Source organism: Cydia strobilella, chromosome 16, assembly GCF_947568885.1.
Source record: "Cydia strobilella chromosome 16, ilCydStro3.1, whole genome shotgun sequence".
NCBI classification, from domain to species: domain Eukaryota; kingdom Metazoa; phylum Arthropoda; class Insecta; order Lepidoptera; family Tortricidae; genus Cydia; species Cydia strobilella.
Genome location: NC_086056.1, coordinates 7,663,269 through 7,686,933, shown reverse-complemented (window position 1 = coordinate 7,686,933; position 23,665 = coordinate 7,663,269). Strand labels below are relative to the sequence as shown.

Genomic DNA, 23,665 nt, shown 5'->3' with positions numbered 1-23,665 from the left:
CGTACGGAATGACAGTTGCAAGCCATTATGCATGTGTATAGCGACGTCCCGTTCACACCTGTCATTCCGTACGGAAACCGAATATTCTGTCCGTGTGCGGCGAGTCAAATAAAATATACGTAGGCACTAGCTGTATTCGGGATGACGTCATTCGGTTTTTACCCGACTGCCAAAGGAGGAGGGTAATGTTTTTCGAGTGTATGTAAGTATGTATGTATGTATGCCTGTTTCTTAGTGGCCTCCTGTAGCCTAAACGGCTTGATGGATTTTGATGTATGAGGTATCGTTAGATTCGTCTTGATCACGGGAGTGTCATAGGATACATTTTATCCCGAAAGTCCTACTAGTAGGAGATACGGCTTATATGGTCGACCTTCATGCCCATACGTCTGACGGATGAAACTTATATTTTATGAAAGAAAATATGTTCCTGAACATAAATAAATAGGGTTGCCTAAAGAAATATGGTCAAGGCTATTTTAAATAAATTTTTGAAAATATATATTTTTCTTTAAATTTCACCGATTTGTCTGACGAACAAAATAAGTTCCAATGGAAAGAATACAACTTGTACAACATGAATAAATTAGGTTGCCTATGTTTTTCCGGTCACTATTATGAGGTTGCCGTGTTTAAACGGGTGAGTTAAAATCGATAATTGCACCCATCTGTCTGACGCTTGAATTGTATATCAAAATAATGGTAATTTTATTGCGAATACAATGGTATAGGGTTGCCTGCAAAAATCCGGTCACAAATAAGGGTTGCCAGGCTTTAAAAGAAAATAAGAAGGTTATAAGTTGCTGATTAGCGAACTAGACTCCACACTCGCGTTCGCGGCTTCGCGCCCCGATTCCCGCACGAGTGTGGAGGGGGCTTAGTATATAAGTGGATCAGTCATGGATTCTCTTTGCTCGTACAAGATAGTCTTAAGCCACTCGTGTGTGGAGGGGGCTGGAATGCAATTTCAAAACGCATCATTGACATTTCATACGTCAGAATTTCAACATTGTCAACAAACTTTTTACTTACAAACTTCTCACGTAAAATACAGAATTTCCAGTTTTTTGTTATAATATCGTAAAAAAAAATAGTGATTCCAGTGACGAAGATGATCTAACGCCTGTGGATGTTGTACTTTCCTCGCTATGGTGAGGGGAAAAGTTTTGTGTTACACACGGGTGCAAATGTATTTTACTTCTCGTGTGTTGAAACACTCGCTACGCTCAGGATTCTATTTTAGAACCACTCGCTACGCTCGTGGTTCAACTATAGAATCATTTCGCTTGCTCGTGTATCAATTCCACACTCGCGGGTAAAATACAACTTTGCACCCTTGTATAACAAATAACTATATCCATATAACGGAAAGCTTTCTTAATCATATATAAAACAGAGTTAGCCTTTTTGGTAAAACCCAAAATGTGTTCCTCCCAATGTTAAGTTATCAGCTATAACGACACCAAGATCTCGCTGGGAAGCAACACTGCAAATTGTGAGAGAAACGAAATATACAGACCGATACATCGCAATACATCTGCAGATGCCTCGCGGAGCGAAGCCGCGAACGCGAGTGTGGTCGATTTCGCAGATCAGCGAACTCGACTCCACTCTCGCGTTCGCGGCTTCGCTCCGCGATTCGCCCACGAGTGTGGAGGGATCTTAAAAGATATCGGCAGATGCCGTATCTGTGATGGGCTTTATTTGTTACCCACCATAAACCATACTATGTGCACCATACTCCTACTGAAATATACATGTATCTTCAAGTATCTTTCAGTAGGTGTAGCAGAGAAAGCGTCTTCTAGTATAAGACTGTCCCGTTCGGTCCATTCCCCCCACCGCACATGTATAAAGCCCCCTCCACACACGAGTGGCTTAAGACTGTCTTGTACGAGCAAAGAGAATCCATGACTGATCCACTTATATACTAAGCCCCCTCCACACTCGTGCGGGAATCGGGGCGCGAAGCCGCGAACGCGAGTGTGGAGTCTAGTTCGCTAATCAGCAACTTATAACCTTCTTATTTTCTTTTAAAGCCTGGCAACCCTTATTTGTGACCGGATTTTTGCAGGCAACCCTATACCATTGTATTCGCAATAAAATTACCATTATTTTGATATACAATTCAAGCGTCAGACAGATGGGTGCAATTATCGATTTTAACTCACCCGTTTAAACACGGCAACCTCATAATAGTGACCAGAAAAACATAGGCAACCTAATTTATTCATGTTGTACAAGTTGTATTCTTTCCATTGGAACTTATTTTGTTCGTCAGACAAATCGGTGAAATTTAAAGAAAAATATATATTTTCAAAAATAAAAATAAAAAATTAAAAATTTTGAAAATATATTTTATTGCGAATACAATGGTATAGGGTTGCCTGCAAAAATCCGGTCACAAATAAGGGTTGCCAGGCTTTAAAAGAAAATAAGAAGGTTATAAGTTGCTGATTAGCGAACTAGACTCCACACTCGCGTTCGCGGCTTCGCGCCCCGATTCCCGCACGAGTGTGGAGGGGGCTTAGTATATAAGTGGATCAGTCATGGATTCTCTTTGCTCGTACAAGACAGTCTTAAGCCACTCGTGTGTGGAGGGGGCTTTATACATGTGCGGTGGAGGGAATGGACCGAACGGGACAGTCTTATACTAGAAGACGCTTTCTCTGCTACACCTACTGAAAGATACTTGAAGATACATGTATATTTCAGTAGGAGTATGGTGCACATAGTATGGTTTATGGTGGGTAACAAATAAAGCCCATCACAGATACGGCATCTGCCGATATCTTTTAAGATCCCTCCACACTCGTGGGCGAATCGCGGAGCGAAGCCGCGAACGCGAGAGTGGAGTCGAGTTCGCTGATCTGCGAAATCGACCACACTCGCGTTCGCGGCTTCGCTCCGCGAGGCATCTGCAGATGAATTGCGATGTATCGGTCTGTATATTTCGTTTCTCTCACAATTTGCAGTGTTGCTTCCCAGCGAGATCTTGGTGTCGTTATAGCTGATAACTTAACATTGGGAGGAACACATTTTGGGTTTTACCAAAAAGGCTAACTCTGTTTTATATATGATTAAGAAAGCTTTCCGTTATATGGATATAGTTATTTGTTATACAAGGGTGCAAAGTTGTATTTTACCTGCGAGTGTTTCAACACACGAGAAGTAAAATACATTTGCACCCGTGTGTAACACAAAACTTTTCCCCTCACCATAGCGAGGAAAGTACAACATCCACAGGCGTTAGATCATCTTCGTCACTGGAATCACTATTTTTTTTACGATATTATAACAAAAAACTGGAAATTCTGTATTTTACGTGAGAAGTTTGTAAGTAAAAAGTTTGTTGACAATGTTGAAATTCTGACGTATGAAATGTCAATGATGCGTTTTGAAATTGCATTGACTCAACTTGTGCGTTCAGAATTATATTTAACATCATTATTAAAAAACAAACGTTTCTTAGGGAACTTTAAGGTCTATGACATAAAATCATTAAATAAAGCTAAATTTGGTATTTTTTATTAGATTCTCAAACCATTTGTTTAATGATAATTAATATCAAACGAATCATTATTATGAGCGTTTTACGTTTTGTTATCTGTCAAGCTACTTAAACACGCTCCATCCAAGGTCAAATTACTTTCCCCACTAGTGGATAAAATGCGTTTTTCCCCGCTAGTTTTAAAGGATAAAAGACAACTTTCCGAGCTAGTGAGGGGAAAAGAATATTTTAATTAAACTCTATAAAACATACGTAAGATCCTTATTGGAATATGCGTTCCAAATTTGGAATCCATATTTCCGAAAGGACATCAACCTTATTGAAAGAGTCCAAAGAAGAGCAACAAAATTGGCGCCATCTCTTCGAAACCGATCTTACGAAGATAGGTTAAAGGAATTGGGCCTGACAACAGTGACAACCTTGGAGCAGCGAAGGCAACGTGGTGACTTAATAGAAACATACAAAATACTCACAGGACACTACAACGTACCCGGGTTAAGTGACATTTTCACTCGGAATATGAATGACAGACTGAGAGGACATTCTCTGAAGCTGGCACGGACGCAGAGTAGTAGCAACCCAAGACGACACTTCCTGTCTAAAGTGTGGAACAGTTTGCCCGAATCCGTAATCAGTGCGCCTTCAGTGAACTCCTTTAAAAACAGACTCTACAAACATTTTACGAATGGACAAAACACAAGTGCAGGACATTGATATGCACGTATCAGCTATTTTAAGCTGCCTGTGCATTCGTATATAGTAATAATAATAATAATGTAGGTGCTAAACAGAGAGCGATATATATTTTGGTACAATTTCCAATTTTAACATATAGTTGTTCAAGCAAATCTTGTCAGTAGAAAAAGGCGCGAAATTCAAATTTTCTTTGGTACGATATCAATTTGCGCCTACATTTTTAAAATTTGCCGCCTTTTTCTACTGACAAGATTTAACTTACTTAAAGTGACAAGTGTTTATTATTCTATAATTTTATTGTAGTACTAAAAAAAAAATTCTAATTATGACAATATAACATAATTAGTTATTTACCTATTTTGTTTCACTTTATTTATCATTCAATACATTTAATTTTTTTATGCCTTTAGTCCTAATCATCTGCACTTTCAATCCGGAGGTCGCGGGTTCAAACCCCGGCTCGTACCAATGAGTTTTTCAGAACTTATGTACGAAATATCATTTGATATTTACCAGTCGCTTTTCGCTGAAGGAACACATCGGGAGGAAACCGGACTAATCCTAACAAGGCCTAGTTCCCCCTCTGGGTTGGAAGGTCAGATGGCAGTCGCTTTCGTAAAAACTAGTGCCTACGTCAATTTTTAGGATTAGTTGTCAAGCGGACCCCAGGCTCCCATGAGCCGTGGCAAAATGGCGGGATAACGCGAGGAAGATGATAAGTTCTAATCATCTGCGCACCACAGTTTGCTCCTCTCTCCAATTCCCTGAAATGTTGGTGCCTTCTATACATAAAGCCCCAAGCAACTGCTTTATTTGATCACTGGTTTATCCGGCACTGATAGCATACCTTTAAGATAACAACCCTCCTGCCTACTGACAATAGGAGGATATAGAATTATAAATATAGCGAAACATATAGATTTATTTATAGGTACTGAATTTACTGATCATATACACTGTCAACATAGGTTAAAAAATACAATGTACAATTTAAGATCAAAATGAACTACAACTAGTGCCAAATATGTGCGATATTACATTGACTTTTTTTTATACTACGTCGGTGGCAAACAAGCATACGGCCCGCCTGATGTTAAGCAGTCTCCATAGCCTATGTACGCCTGCAACTCCAGAGGAGTTACATGCGCGTTGCCGACCCTAACACTCCTCTCCCTCGAGCTCTGGCAACCTTACTCACCGGCAGGAACACAACACTATTAGTAGGGTCTAGTGTTATTTGGCTGCGGTTTTCTGTAAGGTGGAGGTACCTCCCCAGTTGGGCTCTGCTCTAGATCTGGAATGACATCCGCTGTCCTGTGCCCTACCACACAAAGCGAGATGTTATTCACAGTGCCCATACCTCTCTTTTGGACGTAGTTTAAGGACATACCCGGGTCGGATATACTTTTGTTATGTTATAATAATTATTATAAATTGCCTATCATACTACTTAATGTCTCAATATATTTTGATAATAATCAGTACAAAATGCGTAGTGACAAGTTTTGGTGTTATTTTTTTTATACTACGTCGGTGGCAAACAAGCATACGGCCCGCCTGATGGCAAGCAGTCACCGTAGCCTATGGACGCCTGCAACCTGTTTATTTCAAGACTTGGCATAGTATAGTAAAGAACAAAGAAGTTTTAACGGAAACAGCCCTTTCTTGTCACTAACAATTTTTGATTGGTGGCATAGGAAGATCAATCAGTGATGGGGTTTCAAATGATTATTCCCACTAGGTACCACCAAATTGGTAACAGTGGTAACAACAGATTTTTTTTCACCTATACCCAGTGGAGGCAACCATGAAAAATAATTTCCAGAAAAAAGCGCACTGATAATAATCATCTTGCTGGTCAGTTGCTGATAATGCAGCTTAAGATATCATGCTTAGTACAAAATACAACTACTCCGTAAGAAAACTATTTATAAGTCAAAGTTGCCTGCAGCAATACATTTAATCAGATGATGGACTGGGCTTTGGGCATGATGTATTTGACGCTATTTTTATTTTTTTATTTGAAATCATTATACAGCGTGGAAAGATAAGTCGGGCCCTGGAGGGAAACTACCTTAAATCCTTAAGCTGGCTCATTTTACTTAAAGGAGACATTCCTTTATTTTTAAAAAGAAACAAAACTGCATTCAAAGATTTTTTTAAACTCGCTTGCCTCGCACGGGACTCGAACCAACTAAAATAAAAAAAACAAACACTCCCTATTTTATTATACTAATCGATAGTATTATTATTCAGGATAAAATTTCTCTAACCAACATTTGGTCTTAAAAATAAAAATGATCGTTAAATCTAACATTAATTTTATTTTACTATCAATTTGTTACACTTAAATTATTTAACTGATAAATTGTTTGAAATGAGCCCCCTCGTTCCGGCTACACAAAATTAGTCGCCGTTGAAATTCATTTCTTGTACCCTTCAGCAAAGTTGTAGCGGAGTTTTACTCCAAGGGGGATGTAATGATAACCTCGCTACATGGATCTCTATGTATACAAAGCACAGTATAAAATAGCTATTGCACTGACCAGGAATCAACACTCGATGGGCGCACAATTCCATCTGCTCTCAATCTCATACCTCTATTCTCTTGTTATGAATGTAACCTCAACACTCTCAGGGAGATTAGAAGGGCCCCAAGTCCCGTGGCTTGTATCAGTGGATGCACGGCACAACTGAATCTCGACAAGAGAACTCATCGTGCATCCCGCATCTCATAGGTATACTCTTCTCAACCTCATCCGATGAGTACTTAGGTGGGAACCATGTGGTCCCCGACGAGCCTCCACAACAACCCCTACAGCTCATCCATCAGCCTCCATAAGAAACCTCCAGTAACTCAAACCGATAAACTCCAGCCAATTTTTTTCAGCCGTCTACTTAGGAGCATAAGTTGGGTTATTCAAATTTTCAAGTTTTATTTTTTTCCGCAAAATCTGCTTTGAGCGCCCGCAAATGACCTACCTATCTTGAATCAGTATGGTCGGCTGATGTTATTCTGCAAGTGGCATCGTAAGGACCCGATTCTGAGTATTTTTTTCAACCGTCGACTTAAAAGCCTAAGTTGGGTTATTTAAATTTTCAAGTTTTATTTTTTTCCGGAAAATGTGTTTTGATCGCCCGCAAATGACCTACCTATCTTGAATCAGCATGGTCTGCTGATGTTATTCTGCAAGTGGCATCGTAAGGACCCGATTCTGAGTATTTTTTTCAGCCGTCGACTTAGGAGCATAAGTTGGGTTATTCAAATACGAGTATTTGTTTTATTTTTTTCCGCAAAATCTGCATTGATCGCCCGCAAATGACCTACCTTTCTTAATTCAGCATGGTCGGCTGATATTATTCTGCAAGTGGCATCGTAAGGACCCTATTCTGAGTATTTTTTTCAGCCGTCTACTTAGGAGCATAAGTTGGGTTATTCAAATTTACAAGTTTTATTTTTTCCGCAAAATCTGCTTTGATTGCCCGCAAATGACCTACTTATCTTGAATCAGTATGGTCGGCTGATGTTATTCTGCAAGTGGCATCGTAAGGACCCGATTCTGAGTATTTTTTTCAACCGTCGACTTAAAAGCTTAATTTGGGTTATTTAAATTTTCAAGTTTTATTTTTTTCCGGAAAATGTGTTTTGATCGCCCGCAAATGACCTACCTATCTTGAATCAGCATGGTCTGCTGATGTTATTCTGCAAGTGGCATCGTAAGGACCCGATTCTGAGTATTTTTTTCAGCCGTCGACTTAGGAGCATAAGTTGGGTTATTCAAATACGAGTATTTGTTTTATTTTTTTCCGCAAAATCTGCATTGATCGCCCGCAAATGACCTACCTTTCTTAATTCAGCATGGTCGGCTGATGTTATTCTGCAAGTGGCATCGTAAAGACCCGATTCTGAGTATTTTTTTCAGCCGTCTACTTAGGAGCATAAGTTGGGTTATTCAAATTTAAAAGTTTTACTTTTTCCGCAAAATCTGCTTTGATTGCCCGCAAATGACCTACCTATCTTGAATCAGCATGGTCGGCTGATGTTATTCTGCAAGTGGCATCGTAAGGACCCGATTCTGAGTATTTTTTTCAGCCGTCTACGTAGGAGCATAAGTTGGGTTATTAAAATACGAGTATTTAAGTTTAATTTTTTTCCGCAAAATCTGCATTGATCGCCCGCAAATGACCTACCTATCTTGAATCAGCATGATCTGCTCATGTTATTCTGCAAGTGGCAACGTAAGGACCCGATTCTGAGTTTTTTTTTCAGCCGTCGACTTAAGAGCATAAGTTGGGTTATTCAAATTTTCAAGTTTTATTTTTTTCCGCAAAATCTGCTTTGATCGCCCGCAAATGACCTACCTATCTTGAATCAGCATGGTCGGCTGATGTTATTTTGCAAGTGGCATCGTAAGGACCCGATTCTGAGTATTTTTTTCAGCCGTTGACTTAGGAGCATAAGTTGGGTTATTCAAATTTTCAAGTTTTATTTTTTTCCGCAAAATCTGCATTGATCGCCCGCAAATGACCTACCTATCTTGAATTAGCATGGTTTGGTCATGTTATTCTGCAAGTGGCATCGTAAGGACCCGATTCTGAGTATTTTTTTCAGCCGTCGACTTAGGAGCATAAGTTGGGTTATTAAAATTTTCAAGTTTTTTTTTTTCGGCAAATTTGTTTTGATCGCCCGCAAATTACCTACCTATCTTGAATCAGCATGGTCGGCTGATATTATTCTGCAAGTGGCATCGTAAGGACCCGATTCTGAGTATTTTTTTCAGCCGTCGACTTTGGAGCATAAGTTAAAGTTTTTGCATTTTATTATTACCTGTCTAACCTTATTTAATGCCGCCAAATTACTGTACTGTGTCGGTGTTATATCGGGCTTATGTAGGGCTTAGAATCGTTAGTATCTGTGTCGATTGCTTGTTACACCCTCCCTACTGAACTATCTCGGCCGGCCAATATGAATTTTTCGATTTTATGTTTTTATCTATTGAGATCCTAACGATTTTAATGTCTGAACAAACGTGAACTAACGTCGCCCGATGGATTCACATAGTTAGTTTGACTGATTTCGGGGTGGGGTGGTTAGCGTGAAGACAGCCACCCCACTTTAAAAAAAAAATGAAGGAATCGGGTCCTAACGCTACCAATGCCTGAACAATCATGAACTAACGAATATCTTGCTATCTAGACAAAAAAAACTAACAAAAAGTGGTTTGGGGTGGCTAGCGTGAAGACAGCCACCACCATAGAATAAAAAAAATATAAAACCACGAAAATCTTTTAATCTGTTCTGAATACCCGCAAGTTACCGTACTGTATCGGTTATATATCGTCTATAGATGCTTATTTAGGGCATAGAATCGTTAGTATCTGTGTCGATTGCTTGTTACGCCCCCCCTGCTGAACTATCTCGGCCGGCCAATATGTATTTTTTGATTTTATTTTTTTATAGCAAATCTATTGAGATCCTAACGATTTTAATGCCTGAACAAACGTGAACTAACGTCGCCCGATGGATTCACATGGTTATTTTGACTGATTTCGGGGTGGGGTGGTTAGCGTGATGACAGCCACCCCACTTTGAAAAAAAAAAAAAAAATGAAGGAATCGGGTCCTAACGCTACCAATGCCTGAACAATCATGAACTAACGAATATCTTGCTATCTAGACAAAAAAAACTAACAAAAAGTGGTTTGGGGTGGCTAGCGTGAAGACAGCCACCACAATAGAATAAAAAAAATATAAAACCACGAAAATCTTTTAATCTGTTCTGAATACCCGCAAGTTACCGTACTGTATCGGTTATATATCGTCTATAGATGCTTATTTAGGGCATAGAATCGTTAGTAGTGTCGATTGCTTGTTACGCCCCCCCTGCTGAACTATCTCGGCCGGCCAATATGAATTTTTTGATTTTATTTTTTTATAGCAAATCTATTGAGATCCTAACGATTTTAATGCCTGAACAAACGTGAACTAACGTCGCCCGATGGATTCACATGGTTAGTTTGACTGATTTCTGGGTGGGGTGGTTAGCGTGAAGACAGCCACCCCACTTTAAAAAAAAATAAAAAATGAAGGAATCGGGTCCTAACGATTCCAATGCCTGAACAATCATGAACTAACGAATATCTTGCTATCTAGACCAAAAAAACTAACAAAAAGTGGTTTGGGGTGGCTAGCGTGAAGACAGCCACCCCTTTTTTTTTTAAAAAAAAATCGACTTTGGAATCGGGTCCTAACGATTTTACCTACTGAACAAACGTGAACTAACGATGAACTAACGATATAGATATGCCATTTGCGGGCAAACGAAATGGGGTGGTCAACTTCACGAGCATGACCTACATCATTAACTTAGTTATCTAAATGATTGTTTTCGGAACTAATATACGAAATATCAATTGATACCTACCAGTTGCTCTTCGTAGAAGGAACACATCTTGAGGAGACACTAATCTAATGTCAATAAGGCCTAATATCCTCTCTGGGTTGGAAGGTCAGATGACAGGCTCTTAAATAAAAACTAGTACATATGTCAATTATTGGGATAATAATATTGTCTTAGAATAAATTTAAAAGTAGAAAAAATACTTTTAAATTATATCCAGAGGCCGTGAGTTCAAGTCTCACCCAAGGCAGTAATTTTTCCACTTTTAAATTTATTCTAAGCTTAATAGCATCAATCGCAGACGTTTCTGCTTGTTAAAAATTAATATAGAATAATATTGTCTTCGGTTACCGCGATAGTTACTCATGAAATAAAACTATGAAAACGGTGGGATGTAGTATAAATTCAATACGCGATATAATCCGTTTTCATAGTTTTATTTTATTGGGATAATATTAACCTAACCTAATTAGGTTATTAGGTAAGCGGCCTCAGGTTACTGCAGTAGGTATGCAATCGGGAAGGTGCTAAGATGACGGTAGGGGGATTAATACAAGGGTGACAGATGTAAACTATTGGTAATATTTTTTATAAAATCGAGTTATTTTTAGGGTTAAATTTTCAAAAGGTGGCAGCAATTTTATTGTCACTATGACAACAAATAATAACACTATTGGTCATAACATATTATATAAATTAAAAGGGGTATTACGTAAACAAGAATCATGATTTTTTTATTATGAATAATGATGAAAATTATTATTATATAAGTCCTTAATTATTCGTAGTTGGACTTGCACCTGGCCGTTTTTTTATTTCATACCTTATTAATCTTATTGAGACTGTGGCTGTATCTGTATCTCTGTAAAAGTATTAGGTATTATGTGAGGAGTTGTAGTAAAATGTTCATGGTATTTTATGCCTTACTACCAACACAATAGAGTTGGTTGGTAAGGGTATAGTCCAGGGCTTTTAATGTAAAAAGATGTGCATCAGTTTATTGTTGAACCACTAGCGTCCTACGGTCCTAATACTAGTACTAATTGCCTTCAATGAAATTTAAATTACTATTTATTGAAATAGAGTTGCTATTGTTTTGTTTCATTCGGTTTTAAAACAGAACCAATTCAATTTTATTTTGACAAATGATTCAAATTTGACTGCCAATTTTTCTTGTATGGTGGGCTGCTAGAGGTTAATTAATGGTGCCTTAAAATGCTTCAAATATTTAAAAATAAATAGAGCATCAGAATAACTGTGCTAGCAGGACTTCACTTAACCTAGATTATTATTATGCCTATGTTAAACAAAAACAAGTCCATACAGACTCTTAAACTACTATTAAATTAGCATACTTTGATTATCTGATTGCGTTTTCATTTGATGGTTATGTTATGTCATGTTTTCTTTAATCATTCCAACCATTTAAACAATGACAGTTTTCAGAAATGGACTTGGTAATATTTGTTTTATAAAAGTAATTAAAGTATACCACAAACAAGGTCTGCACTATAATTTACCATCATCCAACAGCTTCCATAACCTGTCTCATAGTGAACCTAGTGTTTAATGTTATATAAGAATTGAATAATGCTTGACATGTAATATTTAAAAATATTATGAATAAATATCTATGTCTATGTTTATGTCTATTAAGTGATATGTTAGGTATAAAATGTAATAGTACCTACCTAATAAGAAGTTAATAACTTGGTACTTAAATTTAATGTGATTTTGTATATATTTTTAATAATAGGAATATGAATTCACTTGGTTGATGATTAGTTTTGACTTTTGGAATGTTATGCATCATTGTATTTTTAATATATATATATATATATATAATAGTTTAAATAGAAGTCTCAATAGGTACTGAACACAACTCAACAGTTAAATAAGGTTACAAACAAATGGCAATAATGACAGGTCAATGAACTCTCTTTCACTTGGTTGAAGGCTACAGGTATTATTAAATAAAATAAGAAGATATGTACACTTATTCAAATAATAGATCTGGTCCACTCAAACATGTTTACATTTGTACTTTTTGCAGTTTAAGTTATAAAGGATCATTATTACTACAGATCATTAATATTTAGTAAACTAAAGGAAAATTAAGAAGTTATATTATTACACTAGACTGATTTCTACTATGTGACCTTAGATTAGATGTTTCTTCAGAGACAAAATAAACATATAATTTTAGTTTTGATGACATGAAATAATGGCCTCACCAAAATTGATCACATGTCAAAGCTATTATTTAAATAGGTAGGTACAGTAAATTAAATTCAGGTCAGATAGCAATGAATATTAAATGCTTTAATACACTTAATGGAATGCAGACACTACAAACAAAGTTTTAAAAACTTTAATTAAAAAAAAACTGGAGTAAATTTACTATTCTATACTAAACCTGTTACGAAGTTATATCTTTATTCGTATTTAAATTAGCTCTTATATTCCGTTCAGTTTATTTAAATTGTAATAAGCACCTGACCAAACACAATGAAGTATGAAGTCAGTACAATGCATGAGATATGATAGGAAGTGTAAAGGGAAGAGCTTATTAACATTCCGCGCGCGAGCACGGACATGAGGCCCGAACCGCGGCGCCGGCCAAGCCACCGGCCCACCCTGCACTAATCACCTTAACCCATTATCAACCCCAAACAAAACACTACACACACCTTGAACCTTCACCGGCAACTTCGCGCCACACCAAACTTCCTCATATCCTCCAACAACCCCAACTCCTGGGTTCAGACACCGCAAACTCACATGAAATTGTTTTGACAACATCCAATATAACCTAAAATCTTGTGTCAAAACCATACAAACTTCATAAAATAATTCCGAAAAACCATATTCGCGATTAGGTAATTGATGCTCCTCCATGCCTAACCACCCGCACTCAGTACGCAAGCCGATACAATGATACCTAGATGCAAATGCTAATGTCCTATTTGACGAAATTTAGTATAAATATAACTTTCCCGCAAACACCGTATAACTTTGATCTAATTCGCGTCAAACATCTTATTTTGTTGATAATTTGACTATATAGAAAGGGTCTACATTAACTAATTAATGTGAGCGATTAATAAAGGTACGACAATCAAAGCAAAGCACCGCTAGTCGGCTGGCGGTGAACCGGCGAAGCTACAACAAAAATAACCAATTATTACTACTTACCGCCGACTCTGTACATATTCGCAGCCATTTTTTATACACAATCACTATTCATTAACACTTAAATAATCTACATCTGACACATTTATTAACTATAACACTATGTAATTGAGCTTTTACAATGTTTTTCATCACGTTAACTCCGGACGCCTTTCGCTGATCGCCATTTTCTTTCTCACTACTAATTTGGCCAGTGCGCAGTCGCACTTTTTAGCGTAAACTTCCTGCTCTTAAAACAAAGCAATGACATGTTCCTAAAATTTTATTCACTAATTACATCGAAATGATGGTGTAGTAAATATAAAATACGAAATATTTTACAAATCATGTCCCTAATTGAAATATAATTTACTATGCCCTAAAAATAAAAAAAAATATTTCATTCAATAACGTTTCGTGTTTTCCTTACACGCGACTGCATGGAATGATTCATAAAAGAAAAAAATAATACTAAAATAGCATTTTTTTGTTATTTTAAACGATTTAAATTTTTGATACAAATAAATTCATTTACATTTTATACTTTTTAAATTTTTTCTTATGTATATAATATACAATGTGTAATTTTAAAATTATTGTCTTGAACCAAGACATGAAACGGAACGTGTTTATTAAAGAAAAAAACAAGCCACGCTCGTTTGTCTATGCTCGATCTTTTGTCTATGAAAAAACCATAGACAGAACATTGTATTTTCTTTTTTATTAATTGTTGTGGGGCAAAGACACTAAATGTTTTATGGATTTAGAGTTTTCGTCAAGAAAAATCTAAATTGTATAGATTTTCCCTATTAAATATTGATGAAAAAGTGATATATTCGTAAACTATTAAAATAAAAATGTAAATTTCATTTCCCAGTTATGTTGCGTTTTCACAAATGACGTGGCTGAAATGACAGCTGTTTTGTCTTTGGTATTGACAATTGCCAAATCAGCCCGACTGGCTCTTCTGTTAGAAATTCCTTTAAAATCTGTTTTAATTCGATTTTCTGAATGGGTGTCTAACTGGATTGTAGAATTTCGCTAATGTGCATAGTCTTAGGTCACTGCATGTCTTCCTGGTACGTAACAAGTGTTGGATTCACGAAAACGTGTGAGCTAAGTGAATACGTGTTATTATAGTGTTTTTGTAATATTTCGTTTCTAGATCTAAGACATGGCGACGTATGAGGAGTTTATTCAGCAAAACGAAGACCGGGATGGCATACGGTTTACATGGAATGTGTGGCCGTCTAGCAGAATCGAGGCAACGCGGCTTGTGGTGCCTCTGGCCTGCTTGTACCAGCCACTCAAAGAACGGCCAGATCTGCCTCCAATTCAGTATGAGCCAGTCTTGTGCACCCGGAACACCTGCCGCGCTGTACTGAACCCGATGTGCCAGGTCGATTACAGAGCCAAATTGTGGGTGTGCAACTTCTGTTTCCAAAGAAATCCTGTGAGTACACTCATGTTTACCTTCTTCTATTGTTCAATTTAGGAACTAATTTTATTTTTTAGTTATAACACGTCACACAATTCTAATGTGTTCCTTATAAAATTAGTCGTTGTTGGTTAAACTGTACACTCAGCATCAAATACTTTGTAGAACCCAAAGTAGTCAAATAGTTCAGTACACCATATATTTAGTATGGTGGTTCATAACAATTATTTGTTTTTAGGATTTTCCCAACCACATCCTCCCAAGAATACAATTCCGAACATTCTCCTCAACAAAGTCAAAACCAACATTGGCAAATTCACCCTGTGCAAAATTGCAGGGAGTAAAAGCCAGATAGGAAAAAAAATAAAAATATTTAGTATGGTGTACTAAACTATTTGGCCACTGACTGCTACAGAGTATTTGACGCTGAGTGTACAATTTATCAATGTTTGCATGAATTGTTTTTAAAAAGAGTCCTAACCATATTTACAACATGTGGCATCATGAGACTGGGGTATTGGAGCTCGACAAGAAAAAAAAATGAAAATTTCAACTGTCTATCACGGTTCATGAGATACAGCCTGGTGACAGACAGAAGGACAGACGGACAGAGGAGTATTAGTAATAGGGTCCCGTTTTTACCCTTTACCCTAAAAACAGTTTATGACAACCAGGCGGTAGTGTTTTTTTTTGTCAAGGCGCTCACATCATGAAAAAGCTTGATGCACTTTTTTGGTGCCAACTTTAATGAGTCAACGTCTGCTTATTGTCAGACTGGATAGGTATAGCATTGATATTCTTGACCCATATTTCATGTACTATGTTACAGTCGAGTTCGTAAATATGTATTAATTTTTTCATCTTATTGCAATGGATTCAGGTGAAGAAATGTATACATATTTATGAACTCAATTGTGCAATTGCCAGATGTAATATAATTTTGTGAATGCAAAGCCCGTTCTTGGCAGTAATGGGCAGTGTACAGAAGATAAACTTAAGAAAACTGCACTTATTAAGGTTGAGGAAATAGAATCTGTTTTGTATAATTTTCTATTTGTGTGTGCTAACGAATAAATTATTTTTATTCTATTCTATAAAGTGAGTAAATCTCTCGAACAATTTTGAACAAGATCGGTTCACTTTATATTTCGTCAACTTAACCACTTACTATTACAAAATTTAATTAATCATTATTTTTTACTTTTCTAATTTAAGAGCTGCTTTTTTGGTGTAGATCAAACCACATCCTTCATATTCTCTCCAGTCTCATGCATGCTGCATCAATTATCATCTGTAACATGTTATTATTTTCCAGTTCCCCCCGCAATATGCAGCCATATCCGAACAGCACCAACCTGCTGAGCTCATCCCAAACTTCTCAACTATTGAGTACACAATCACACGGGCTCAGACGATGCCACCCATTTACCTGCTGGTGGTTGACACTTGTATGGATGAGGAGGAATTGGGAGCTTTAAAGGACTCCCTGCAGACTTCGCTTAGTTTGATGCCGCAGAATGCATTAGTTGGGCTTATTACATTTGGCCGTATGGTACAGATTCATGAGTTAGGTCAGTACATTTAAATTCGTTTAGAATAATTGTGCCATTCTCAACCAAAAGGATTCTTATTGTTGGTTGTCAATAAGTCACTATTTCCATAATTATAGCTTCAATTTAAAATCAACCTCATCGACAAGCGAGAACCTTTTGGTTGAAAACGTCATAATTAATGCTTATTAGGCAAAGACTAATGTACGGATTATTTTAAAGTAATCTTCCGAATGTCACCTACACGGTCATTTACATAATTACTACTACCTACTCTTAATCGTCATGGGAGATTTCAACGCAAAAATAGGCTACCCCAAGAAGGAAGAAAATCTAATTATGGGCAAGTATGGCTACGGAGACCGAAACAAACGAGGAGAAAGACTGTTAGACTATGCATTAGGAAAGAAACTCTTCATAATGAATACCTTTTATAACAAAAGATCGAATAGAAGATGGACCTGGATATCACCTGACCAAAACACCAGGAATGAAATAGATTTCATAATGACAAACCAACCAGCACATATCACTAATTTCGAAGTCCTGAATAATGTACTATTTCCATCAGACCACCGACTTCTGAGAGCAACATTTAACTTAAAACTTCCTAAAAAGAGTCGAAAAAACTTCCATTCCTCGTTGAAAAGCCTAAAGACAGAAGAGGAAATACAAAGTTATATCAGAGGCTTAGAGACAAAACTAGGAAACAAAACAGAAGATACAAATGTTCAAGATTACTACAATAAGATAGAAAAGTCAATAATAGACAGCGTAACACAGAAGACTAAGACTGACCACACAAAAACAAACAAAATCTTTAGCGACCATACAATACAACTCATAAAACAACGCACAGAACTAATGTATAAGAAAGACAAAGATCAAGACATGAAGAAAGAACTTACCCGGCTGTTCAAGGAAACAAAGAAATCTATAAGAATAGACTACAGGAATCACAGGAAGGAAGTAATAACAAGGAACCTAAAGAAACACAGAAGTACAAAGAGAGCTTTAAAAGAACTTAATCTAAACAAATCATGGATACAAAAACTTGGACAAGACAAAGAAGAAACAAAAACAAGGAAAGACGTAATAAATCATGCTACACACTTTTACGAAGAACTCTACAGAATGAAAGACTACAACCACATACAAGAGGAAACACCCATTGCGAATAACGTAAACTTGCCAGTAAAGCAGATCGAAGAAAAAGAAGTTTATGAGCACATAAAGCAGCTGAAAACCAAAAAAAGCCCAGGTCCTGATGGAATAACAAACGAAGCTCTAAAACATGGTACACCAATCCTGCTTCAACATATAACACATCTATTCAATATGGTACTTAATTCCGAAACCATACCAGAGCAATGGTGTACATCCGACATAATATTGCTGTACAAGAAAGGCAACTCCTTAGACATCGGTAACTATAGGCCAATCAGCTTACTGGCGAGCATATACAAACTGTTCTCCTCAATAATGTTAAGGCGAATATCCAAAACAATTGACGACTCACAACCAAGAGAGCAGGCTGGTTTCAGGGCAGGTTTCAGCACCACTGATCACATACAAGCACTAGAACAGATGATAGAGAAGTATAAAGAGTTCAATAGGAACCTATACGTCGCCTTTATAGATTATAGCAAGGCATTTGATAGCATCAATCACAGCGCAATCTGGAATGCATTGAAACAGCTTAATGTGGACCAAAAATACATTAATATTATAAAGAATATATACGCGAAAAGCACCAGCCGAGTCAAGCTGGAGACAAGAGGGAAACAGATAAGGATAGAAAGGGGAGTCCGACAAGGAGATCCTTTATCACCCAAGATCTTTATTGCTGTCCTGGAAATCATATTTCGGAATCTCAAATGGGAATCAAAAGGCATCAATCTGGAGGGCCAGTTAATAAACCATTTGAGATTTGCAGACGACATAGTCATAGTAGCTGAAACTGCAACAGAACTAAGAGTGCTTATAAACCAACTAGACGAAGAAAGCACCAAAGCAGGCTTACAAATGAACACAAATAAAACCAAAATAATGACAAACAGCAAACAAATACAAATAAATATCAATGGCAACAACATAGACTATGTAGACCAATATATATATCTAGGAAAGCAACTGTCCTTTACAACAACAAACAACGAAGAAGAGGTAGAAAGGAGAGCCAACATAACCTGGAGGAAATTCTGGTCACTGCAAGAAATCCTAAAAGGCAAATACAGCTTAAACCTAAAAAAGATAGTGGCAGATACATGCCTTCTACCGAGCCTGCTCTATGGGTGCCAAACATGGACTTTTACAGATAAAATAAAGAGAAAGATAAGAACCACCCAAAGAGCCATGGAGAGGAACATGCTCAACATAAAAAAGATACAAAAAATAAAGAGTACATCTATAAGAGAAAAAACAAAGTTACAAGACGCACTAACTCAAGCCCTCAAATTAAAATGGCGGTGGGCAGGACACATCGCACGGTACAAAGACCATAGATGGACAATATTGGCAACGAAATGGAAAGGCCCAAGTGGCAAAAGGAAAGTAGGAAAGCCATATAAACGATGGCTGGACGATATAAAAGAAATTGCAGGGAAAGACTGGCTAAACAAAGCGGAAGACAGGCAGAAATGGAGAGAATTGGAGGAGGCCTACACCCAAAGAGGGGTCCAAATTAAATAAATAGATAGTAAATAGAATACATAAACCTAACACTAACTACTAACTATAAGAAACTTACTAACCAATATGCTAAAACTTCTAATGTAAAACAATTGTAAATTGGAAATAAAAGGCTTTTTTATTTTTATTATTTATTTATTTTTACTCTTAACTTTTACAAGCCTTGACTATGATCACTATTATTTTCATGACAAATGAGGAAATATAAACTGTTTTAGCTATGATGATAAGCAAATGGTTTTAAATACACACTTGTTTTATAACATTACCAATTTTTATCATATGTATACTAATATTACTCATATTTTACTAAACTTTTTAAATTTTTTTAGGTACAGAAGGCATATCCAAGTGCTATGTTTTCAAAGGAACCAAAGACTTGAGTGCCAAGCAAATCCAAGAGCAGCTGGCGATCGGCCGCGTCAACGCGCCCAACACCCAGCAACGTCCCGGCACCCAGGCGCCGACGCCCCCGGCTCACCGCTTCCTCCAACCGGTCAAACAATGCGACATGGCCCTAACTGACTTACTCGGCGAGCTTGGCCGGGATCCCTGGCCTCTAGGAGTAGGAAAAAGACCTTTGAGAAGCAGCGGAGTCGCCCTCTCATTAGCTGTTGGATTATTAGAAGTCACTTATCCTAATACTGGAGCTAGAATCATGATGTTCCTTGGCGGGCCCTGCTCCCAAGGCCCCGGTCAGGTGGTCAATGATGAGCTGAAGCAGCCCATCCGCTCGCATCACGACATTCACAAAGATAACGCCAAGTACATGAAGAAGGCTATCAAGCATTATGAAGCGTTGTCTTTCCGATCTGCGACGAATGGCCACTCGATCGATATTTATTCGTGTGCGCTGGATCAGACTGGGCTGATGGAGATGAAACAGTGTTGTAATTCAACAGGGTAAGAAACTTTTAGATGAATTTGTTATTAGACTTATATTGACCGGGATATAGACCGTGATTATCTTTTGTATTGTTTTACCGGTCTATATCCCGGTCAATGTGTCTAGTGAAACTAACCGTGAATCATTCAAAACTGAATTTGTTATTGTCATTAAATTTCTAGTTAGAAATTATGATTTGACCAATGACCTGATTCTGTTACTCACGCATGTGCGTCAGTCACGGAGTTGACAGTCAGTCCCACAGTGTCAGGGAAATGAATTTCTTCACATACTTCCCAGTAGTTTTAAGGAACTGGTACTGTTTGTAAAATATGCAATGCACTTATTCTGAATTCAAACTTCCATGAACAGTTTAAGAGTACTTAGCTCAGCTGGCACTTATTGTTCAAATCTAATGTTTGTAATTAATTTACGATACATTTTTGTAGAGGGCATATGGTGATGGGCGACTCGTTCAACTCCTCGCTCTTCAAGCAAACCTTCCAACGTGTCTTCGCAAAAGACCAGAAGAATGACTTCAAAATGGCGTTCAACGGCACTTTAGAAGTCAAGTGCAGCCGAGAATTGAAAAGTAAGTCGCTTTGGTTCTCTTTATTATATTTTTTGACTAAAAATCATGGCTACATCACTAAAAAAAGCTTAGTTTTTGCAATACGGCTAGAAACTACTAGTAACTGGCTTGGTGCAACAACCCAAAATAAATATTTGCTTACAGCACGAGAACACCATTTGGCTCACGGAACTTAGGGCATTTGCAGACCGCGAGATTTTAACGCGCCGCTGTCGACGCGCGTTTGTATCGATACACACGCGATTCGCACGCATACATACATATTTGTGCCATTTTCAACCAAAAGGGTACTTATTGTCGCTTGTCAGTAAAGCGCTATTTCCATATAGCTTTAATTAAAAATCAATCTTATCAACAACCGACAATGTGGTACCTTTTGGTTGAAAACGTCACATTTAGTCATTCTGAACTTTATATTCAGAAATGTCTGTATTTTAAGCAACAAGCAATTTTCATGATGCATATTCATATTTATCTGTTTAATATTTATTCCACTAAAGAATATCTTAAAAGGCGTATTTAATGCCAGGAGAAAGTCAACCTTATAGCAAAGCATATAAGACTGAATTTCATATAATTTCCCAGTAAGCGGCGCAATCGGCTCTTGCGTGTCGCTGAACGTCAAAGGGCCCTGCGTGTCGGACCAGGAAGTGGGCATGGGCAACACGAGCCAGTGGAAACTGTGCACCTTTACGCCTAGCACCACCATGGCAATCTTCTTTGAGGTAAGTTCTTGTTTGTCAGTAAGGGCCGAGTGAGCAATGGTTATGTCATGTTGTCAGTAACTAACTGAGGGCGAGGATTGGGTATTGTGTCTGGTTAAACGTGAAAGGCCCGTGCGTGTCGGACAAGGAAGTGGGTATGGGCAACATTAGCCAGCGAATGCTTGGTGGGAAGGTTAGCATACATCCGATCGATCGATCCATGAATAAAATAGAATTTGATTTATTTTGCGCAAATTAATTTTTTGCTAATTATTTAATTGTAATTTATTTTATAAGTGAAATTTTAGATATTAAGAAAATTGAAATTTTGTGTGAAATATAATTTAATCAATAAAAAATCTTTTGCTGATTTTTGCGACAGTTGTTTGTAAAACCAGTTCAAGTTTTTGGAACATTGTTTTAAAAATGTCTGAGGTCGAGTTCACAGACATTTTTGAGCCAATGTTCCAAAAACTTGAACTCGCATATGACTCATATGAGATCTCACACCGTCTAAATGAGGCTTTACTCTTGCTTAAGCTACTCGTATGTTTTGGATTTAGGTGGTGAATCAGCACGCAGCGCCGGTGCCTCAGGGCGGGCGCGGCTGCGTGCAGCTCATCACGCAGTACCAGCACTCGAGCGGCCAGCGACGCGTGCGAGTCACGACTGTGGCACGCAAGTAAGACCGTTTTTATACATACCAAAGATAGATATAACTCCGTAATAGATGGATACAGTCTAAGGAAAAAACGTGCCTCGAAAATCAAGAAAATTTGATTCTCGTTCAGAGGGCGCTACTAGCTTTGGCCTACTGTCGTATAGATGGCGTTGACGGTTTCGTTTGTTATTTAACAATTTTAACGCATATCAGTGAAAGAACATGGGTCAAAATCATAAAAATAATTAATGCAAATAAAAAAAATCATTTATCCATATTTAAATAAAATGTATTTAAATATGGATAAATGTTTTTTTTATAAATCTTCATTTTTAGTTTTAAAGTGTGTCGACAGATGGCAGTGAATTTACTGGGGTTAAAAAATTTACTATGACAGTACCGCTCCAGTATAAGTTACTCTATGTACATACTAATATAAAGTCGAGTAGTAAATTGTACCAATATTATTTACAGTTCTACACTATTTAAAATACATATTATAATTATATACATACGTTATGATAAATAAAAATCTCTTCTGTGTCCCATAGCCCAAATATACGAGGTCTTAAGATTATATCGTAAACAGACTGTATACTGTTCGTAACTATTAAAATTCCAATATCGTGCCAGCTGGGGGGACGCCGCGGTGAACCTGCCGCACATCGCGGCCGGCTTCGACCAGGAGGCCGCGGCCGTGGTCATGGCGCGCCTCGTGGTGTACCGCGCCGAGCAGGAGGACGGGCCCGACGTGCTGCGCTGGCTCGACCGCATGCTCATCCGCCTGGTACGACGTACGACAGCTTCCCGTTGACCGTCAAATACATCAAGTGTCGCGCGCGACTACAGGCCAAAATGAAATTTTCATGCGTTCCGATAAGATTCTAAACGGTTATACCTCCACGACTCCGTACAAGGATTGGGAGAAGTTTCCACGTAAATTATATCCTAATATAGCTCCATCCGTTCTTTTTTTTAAGAAACAGTCTTATAAAACAGATAAGTACCTATATAGAGTGACATCTTTCTAGTAATAGACCTATATTTTATTATATTTATTTTCTTTATTGGGGAAAAAAACAGATACAGGCCAATAAGATTTACAGGCAAAGTTGTAACAGTACATATAGCCTACATCCTAAGACAATTCCCACTAGGAGGTCCGACAGTAGTTTTAGGATACCATTGTGATCGGAACTAAATACACAGACATACACTATATACTTACACTTAACAATAACGACATTTAACACTTCTAAAGTACATAAACACATGCATAGGTTTATCATAAAAATAAATTATGGCTAATGAACACTACAAGATATACAAAAGAAACAAAATTACACAATATATATATAGGCTTAA

At 37.5% G+C, this 23,665-nt stretch overlaps 2 protein-coding genes across 6 annotated transcripts in view; one reads left to right on the top strand and one right to left on the bottom strand.

The window, feature by feature from the left end:
• The window catches only part of LOC134748239 (metastasis-associated protein MTA3), a 138,923-nt gene extending 124,749 nt beyond the window's left edge, over positions 1-14,174 (bottom strand). The window contains exon 1 of one of the 2 annotated variants that reach the window (XM_063682965.1): positions 13,803-14,174. In XM_063682965.1, coding sequence (XP_063539035.1) covers positions 13,803-13,830 — 28 coding nt within the window. In that variant the 5' untranslated portion in view covers positions 13,831-14,174. The remainder of the gene's footprint in view (positions 1-13,802) is intronic. The other variant, XM_063682964.1, reaches the window with a different exon arrangement.
• Positions 14,175-14,697: 523 nt separating this feature from the next.
• LOC134748240 (protein transport protein Sec23A) overlaps positions 14,698-23,665 on the top strand; it is a 324,866-nt gene continuing 315,898 nt past the window's right edge. For all 4 annotated transcript variants that reach the window (XM_063682968.1, XM_063682967.1, XM_063682969.1 and 1 more), the window contains exons 1-8: positions 14,698-14,857; positions 14,944-15,231; positions 16,532-16,787; positions 19,790-20,360; positions 20,793-20,935; positions 21,521-21,660; positions 22,203-22,321; positions 22,934-23,087. In XM_063682968.1, the coding sequence (XP_063539038.1) occupies positions 14,953-15,231; positions 16,532-16,787; positions 19,790-20,360; positions 20,793-20,935; positions 21,521-21,660; positions 22,203-22,321; positions 22,934-23,087 (1,662 nt within the window). In that variant the 5' untranslated portion in view covers positions 14,698-14,857; positions 14,944-14,952. The remainder of the gene's footprint in view (positions 14,858-14,943; positions 15,232-16,531; positions 16,788-19,789; positions 20,361-20,792; positions 20,936-21,520; positions 21,661-22,202; positions 22,322-22,933; positions 23,088-23,665) is intronic.